The following is a 6,840-nucleotide window of genomic DNA, read 5'->3' as shown; positions in this document are numbered from 1 at the left end:
AAGATTACTATTATCTTACGCATTGTTTTACCAAGCTTGAAAACTGTGATTTCTGATATAATTGACTTTTGTCACGATCTGATAAGATACTAACTTAGATATTTAATCGTTAAACTGACACATATCACGATCTGGTGAATTTTTAATTTTGATCTCTGATCGTTAAAACTAACATGTTTATTGTGAGTTATTAATTTTGAGAATCAAATTTTATATAATAAAATAAAATAATTTTTTATTAAAAGGGGACTTTTTAATAAAAAAATAATCACAGCAATACATGAAAAAAGTCTAATAAAAATATTGAGAAAAGATTTGAGAAAATCTTAAATATTACTATATATTTAGTTTCGCCGACTAAATAAATATATAAGTAAAAAAAACTTTATAACTTTCTCTGTAAAACCTAATTAGCGTTGTTCCGAGAAAAAAAAGTCAGAAAACTCATCAATGGCGAAACTCAAAGTTGCTGGGACATGGGGAGGTTTAATTGAGGTAGAACTCGAGAATTGGACTCTACACATGTTAAGAGACGAAGTCGCTAAGCGATCAGGTCTCGATCCTGGCTCAATCAAACTAATTTGCGCCGGAAAAATCCTCAAAGACGACGGCGATGCTACTCTCACGCTTGCGCAATTGGGTATTAAAGAAAACTCCAAGATCCTCTCTACTCGAGGCGCTGCACCCGAAGAAGGCAAATCGATCGTGGACGAGGAAGAAAGGTCCCGTCGTCTCTCTCGTGTCAAGTGAGTCTCTTGATCATCATCTTTGGTTATAAAGTCTGAATTTTTAAACCTTCATGTGTCTTTTTGCAAGAACGCAATTTGCCAATTCTGATTTTTAATTAAACTAGAGCAAGATTTTTGATTGTAAAGTCTTAATTTTGCCACTTCTTATGTCATGTGAGTATGTTTAGTCTGATTTGGTACTAATGATTGGTGACTGTCTATGTGAATGTTGTAGAGCTGCAGCGACTGCTTTATCCAAGAGACATGCTGATGGTTCATTACCGATTGAAGACTATAACATTGAGCTGGAAGATCAAGGAGGTCATAAAGTACAGTTTGGAACTGAGACTGATCAGAGGTATTGCTCAATCAGGTTGGGAAACGGAATTGCTAGGCAAACATGAATGCTAATGAAGTCTTTTTGTTTTTGTTCCACAGTGCTGCAATGATGGGTCTTTTGTTACACACTAAAGCAAAAAGTTTAATAGAAATGGAAATGTATTCCGATGCAGTTGAAGTGCTTGCTATGGCAGAGGTTAGTTGCTGCTACTGCTGGGACTCAGTTTTTTGGTTGCAAGTACGTTTTTGTGGTGTGAATGGTTCTGCAACAGTGTCCTGTCTTTTTTTGTTTGTTTTGTAGGAATCATTCTTGCTCTGTGATCCCAAGATTCTCGAGGTATTCTTTTCTCATTTGAATAAATTTCAGCATATGATACCAATACGGATCCTCTTAGCAAACTGGTTTATAGCTTGTTTTCTGAGTCTCCGGGATGCTGAATTAACCTCATTTGTATCTAACACATGACTGTATTATATTCTTACAGTTTGTTGACAACCTCCCTATGATGGAAATAGACATTGTATGGTGCTATTTCTTGCTCCGGGACATCAAATGCCTTTCAGATGCTGGAGTTCGCCTCGAGAGAGCAAGGAAAGGACTCGAGCGTGCTCATGGGAAGGATCTTTCTCGTTTGAGACTCCTTCAAGCAGGTCAAAGTCCAGAGATGGCACTGTGAGTTCGTTTTCATATGTTTTTTTTTTGCATTTTGAGCTGAGGAATACCCAATAAATGTGCCTTGCCTACAGAGTAAATATTTTGTTTGTCTAATTGCTAGATATGTGAGACTAGAGTTACTAGAAGGTGTTGTGGCATATCACACTGGTCAGTGTGATAAAGCTTTGAATGCACTGAAGTCCGCCCATGCGAAATTCTTGCAGGTTAGTGAGCTGTACTGGAATATCCTCGCACTTAGTGTTATTCAATTGTTATAAAGTTAATGTTGTTGTGCATTGTGATGAAGCTACAAATACCTGATGAAACACTGTCTCTAGTTATGGGTATGGGCTTCCAAGAGAAGGATGCTAAAAGAGCTTTGCGATTGAACAATCAGGATATTGCAAGTTCTGTTGATTTTCTTATTGAAGAGAGGGCAAAAAGAGCCCAAAAGCGGGAGGAGGATCTCCAGAGACAAAAAGAAATAAAGTATGTTCATAATAGTCTAATTGCAAGTTATGGTATGTATTGACTTTTCGATCTTCAAATAAGCAAAAACTAAAGCTGATATTGCAGTGAGCAGAAAAGGTATGGAGTGACACCCATGAAGAAAGCTGTTGATATGCAGATGCTTAACAGACTCAACTCTATTGGGTAAGTAAATACTTCTACACTTGTTGTCTTCTGCTATTTATACAGAATTGTTTTAAGTTAGAAAAAAGGTTAAACAAAGAACAAAAAGATTATGTGAAAGTGCTTTACCTTTGCAGATCAACGATTAGCTTTCCTGTGTTTGTTAGATAAAGCCTTCAAGCTCCTGTGTTATATTAACATGAGGCTTCTGCTTAAAAACATTGTGTATAACTTAAAGGCGTTTACCTTTTGCAGATATGCAAGGGATCTTGCTGCTGAATCCCTCCGGAGAAATGAGAACGATTTTCAGCAAGCTCTTGATACACTCACGAACCCAAAAGTTAACTCGTCGATACAGGCTTACATTGAATCGAGGAAAAGAAAAAGACAAGAACAACTAGTTGGGATATCAGTTGACGAACTTGTGACTATGGGCTTTGAACGAGGACGAGGTAATTTTTCTGCAGTTGCATATTATTGTTGAAGTCCGTTGTATAGAATTTGATGAAATGCCATTTACGTCTCTCTGCAGCAACCTCTGCTTTGCAGGCTGGTGGCAACCGAGAAGATATAATCCAAAGGCTACTACAATCTGTACCAGAAGCAAACCCAGCAAGCAGCGCTAACGATGGGGTTGCGGAGAGTAGTGCTTTCGGGGGTCGAGAAAGCACATCCAATGAAGTTGATGGTGGTGTGGCAGAGCAGGACTCTGAGATGAGAGATGAGACAAGTGATGAGACTGCAAACCGAGGAAGCACATCCGGTGACGACTGCGAGGAAGAAGAGCAAGAGCGGGACTCTGAAATAGAAGATGACATAGCAAATGAAATCGCCAGGGTTGATTCCTTGTCGGCCTATGATATCAATCTTGTTTTGGAAATTGAAGCTATCAATGAGTACCTGGCCATGCTAGATGCATCCCAGGAGTCTGGTTGAAAAAATGATGCTGGAGAAAGTTGTAGATAACTAATAATGGCCAATCTGGGTTGGTATGCTATGCCAGTTACCTTTCTTATTATGTATAATCACATTATCTAGTTGCTCCTTGGTTAGGAATTTTAACAAGTGTTCGGGGTTATATCGATTTACAGCTTGCTTCTAAAATACGTTTATCGTAATCTGAATTGAGCTGTGAAACTAATCGCTTCCATAATATATAATTATGATATTGATATGGCTGAGCTTTTTATCAATATATGTGAGGAAGAACCAAAGGAATGACCGAGGAAGGTGAGGATATATGTAACGCCCGTCTCCACCGTAATTTATAATTAGTCGAATTTATACATAAGTTAGTGGAGCTGGAGGAAGAATGGTTGAGTATTTTGAGAGCTAGTTCGAATGGCTTGATAAAGTGGTCGGTGTGGATCAATATTAGCTGATGGAATTCCGAATGTTCAAGAAAAATTGGAAGTAATCGGATTTTTCGGACAAAGTGGGATTATCGGACAATGTTGTTAGAACTTAGAAGGCTATCATTATGGCAGTATTGTTGGATAGTGTACCACCAAGAGGCCATCGGTGGTCCATGGGCCAGCCTAATTGGCCGCGTGTATTGTTTCGATGATCGACACAAGAATGGAAAATAAATATTGAGCGGCTGACGTGCAAAAGAACTAAAGAAGATTCGCGATTTTGGGTAGGGTTTCTCAGTGAACTTCTACCCTATATAAAAACTTTCGACCATTTTTTTGAGTTTTCATGTTTAAGAAGTCTGAAAGCAATCCGAAAAAGATTTAAGGCTTGTCTAATCGAATTATCGACGAAAAAATGTCTAAATTTATAGAAACAGTAACTCTGACTCAGGCCCGGCTCTTGGGGTGTACGGAGTGTGCAAGAACACCGGGTCCCACATTTTTTACAATTTTTTCTTTGCATTTGAAGGTCCTAAATTATCTAATAATTATCAAAAAGGGTCCAAATTTTAAAATGTTGCATATTTTTAGCCAACAATTTTAAAAAAAAAATTATTGTAGCACTAGGTCCAATAAATTTTTGAGCCGGCCCTGCTCTGACTAAGTGTTTAACTTAAGCGAATATTGACAGAGAATTATATCGGTAAAGGAAAAGTGGGTTAGGGTATTTCATCATATAGAGAGAAGTTCAAATAAATAAATACAAAGAAAGACATTAAACGAGACATTTGCTTACAAGTTTTTCATTGCTAGGAAATTAATTAAACTCCATCCTCCATCTTTCATTTTGACTTATACAATCGGACTGGACATAAAGGACCGTGACCCAAAAATTCGACCCAGCACGTCAGCGGGAACTCGCGCGTGTGTATAGTTTCGAAATAAAACGTGCTCGGTCAAAATTTTGCATAATATCAAATATATTTAGAAGTTTTCAGACAACTACGCCCAAATATATTTGGAATAAGTTTGAAATATATCTATGTCCTTATCCTTGCGTATCCAGACAAATTAAATTATTCTTGATGTTTACGCACAATCTTATCATTTCTCTAACTTGGAGATCAAGATACTCACTCCTATAAATAAACGTTTACTGAAATGTCTCGAAAACACTATAACGACCCAACAAATTTCATTTGTCTTTTTTCTTGAAAAGTAAGTGTACAGATAGTATTATACATGGCAGATCACCACGGTTGTGTCATGCGATTTAAAACCTCATAAAACAGTCATACTGTGTTAAATTAATTGAATTAAAGAAAGAGATAAAATCTCGCTTTCGAAAAATAAGTTGACAACTTTCTCTCTCCTTTCTTTCTCCTTTCTCTCTAAAAACCAACTTTCAGTTCTAGGTTTTTTTGCTTCTCCGGTGTGCCCTTCCGGCGCCGAAGAGGGCTTTCTATCCTCTTTTAGTTTTTTCTCTCTTCCTTCTGACATCTCTCTTCCCATCGGTAAGGAGGTCCTCCGTCTTGGTCTGGTCACTCAGGATGGTGGTTCTGGTGAGTCTGTTCGGCGCGTGAAGCGAAGATTCTGTTGGTGGTGACCGCTGGTGAAAGTTTTGGTGATGGTGCTTGAGGACGGCATCAAATCCGGAACCAGATCTGGCGGATCGGGTGTGGTTTCTTCGTGGGTCGTTATTCTCATCCGGCGGTTCGTTGGCTCCAGATGAGTAGTGAGAGTTTTCTCATTCCAGTTGAGGCGGTTCTTTGCTTGGTGGTTTGGTGTTGTATGTCAGGTAAGGAGGGCGGCGCTTAATTTGCAGGCTTTGGATCTGCAAGAGGAAGGCAGAGGTGGGTAGATCTCTTCTCCGACAACAGAGGTGTGGTTTGGTCTCCCAACCGATGCGACTGTGGCTTTTTTTGTCAGTTCGGGAAGCTCTTGATCAAGTCGCGGTGGCTCGCGGTGGAGTTTTCTTGGGGTTCAGCTGTCCAATCTGAGCTGTGGGTTGCGGCGGAAGTCGGCTGGGAGGCAGGAGGGTTGAGTTGCGTTGTCACGGTGGTTAACTGTGGAGTTTGGCAGCTTCTAGGCTCTCGTGGGTTTTCNCAGATGGAGAACTGACGGATCTGGGTTGCTACCGTCAAGGGATTCGATCTGGTGAATCCGCCGCAACGTCGTCGATCTTGCAACCACCGGCGCTACAGTTCGAACAGTTGTCTCAGGTTGATCAGCAGGATCCGATCCTCCTTTCCGGCGAAGGCACTTCAACGTCGTTTTCCTTCTTTTTGTATATATTGGGTCTCTTGTATGTAATCTAAAGCCAAGCCTATTTGGGAAGACCAATTATATTTTAATATAATAAATTAAAAAAAAAAAAAAAAATCTCGCTTTCGTATATTCGTCTTTTCCTCAATCTATTTATCGTGATTTTTAATATAAAATTTTATGGTGTGACAACATGTGGATAAGAAACAAGGTCAACGAAAACAAAGTGGAAAAGCAAGCCTCCCAGACTGCATGACAATCGCAAACTAGCCGAAGAATGGACACTACCTACTCCTTTTGAGAACATACTTAAGTGTCCAATAGACACTTGAGAACCGGCGACATCAGTGATGTCACATCACCCTCCAACTGCTACTCCAACAAATACATCAAGAGAAATAGTCTCTTCACACACCAGTTATGTGACAAATACCTAGAGGGGACATATTTCCAGGTTAATCCTATCCGGAACCAAATAAGAACATCGTCTTTTAGGAGACAAAATAAGGTTGGCGAATGGCAAATAACATGAGAATAACCAAGCCCCCCAACAAATACACTGGCAAGATATCCTTCCTCCTCATTTTCGAGAATAAGAAAGGAGATCTCGCTAAGTAAACGATGTGGTGGGGTCACTGAACCGACCACGTCACATGATCTGAGTGACGAAATACAAAAGTGATCTATATATTGGTTAAGAATATAAATATTTGCTTATGCCTATTAGGGATATTGAGTCTTTGTTCAAACTAATCTATTGGACACAATCAATGTCCAGTCCAAACGGAAACAGATTATTATACGATCATATCAAATTTTCTTCTTAAGTATGCTAAACTAATTTCTATGTAACCAAAAAAAAAAA

The 6,840-nt window shown here is 39.1% G+C and overlaps 1 protein-coding gene across 2 annotated transcripts; it reads left to right on the top strand.

Annotated features, from left to right (window-relative positions):
* LOC104699989 (NEDD8 ultimate buster 1-like) lies at positions 399 to 3,445 on the top strand. Of its 2 annotated transcripts, XM_010415424.2 has the most exons (10): positions 399 to 746; positions 964 to 1,086; positions 1,167 to 1,263; positions 1,369 to 1,404; positions 1,553 to 1,740; positions 1,844 to 1,946; positions 2,030 to 2,211; positions 2,299 to 2,376; positions 2,611 to 2,807; positions 2,888 to 3,445. In XM_010415424.2, exons 1-10 carry the CDS (start codon positions 451 to 453, stop codon positions 3,289 to 3,291), a joined length of 1,704 nt encoding a protein of 567 aa, XP_010413726.1. In that variant the 5' UTR covers positions 399 to 450; the 3' UTR covers positions 3,292 to 3,445. The 2 variants fall into 2 exon arrangements, with proteins under 2 accessions (XP_010413726.1, XP_010413737.1); XM_010415435.2 differs by lacking the exon at positions 1,369 to 1,404.

The sequence above is a fragment of the Camelina sativa genome, chromosome 1, assembly GCF_000633955.1.
Source record: "Camelina sativa cultivar DH55 chromosome 1, Cs, whole genome shotgun sequence".
Lineage (NCBI taxonomy): Eukaryota > Viridiplantae > Streptophyta > Magnoliopsida > Brassicales > Brassicaceae > Camelina > Camelina sativa.
Note: the sequence above shows the minus strand (reverse complement) of the source record. Positions and strands in the feature narration are given on the sequence as shown.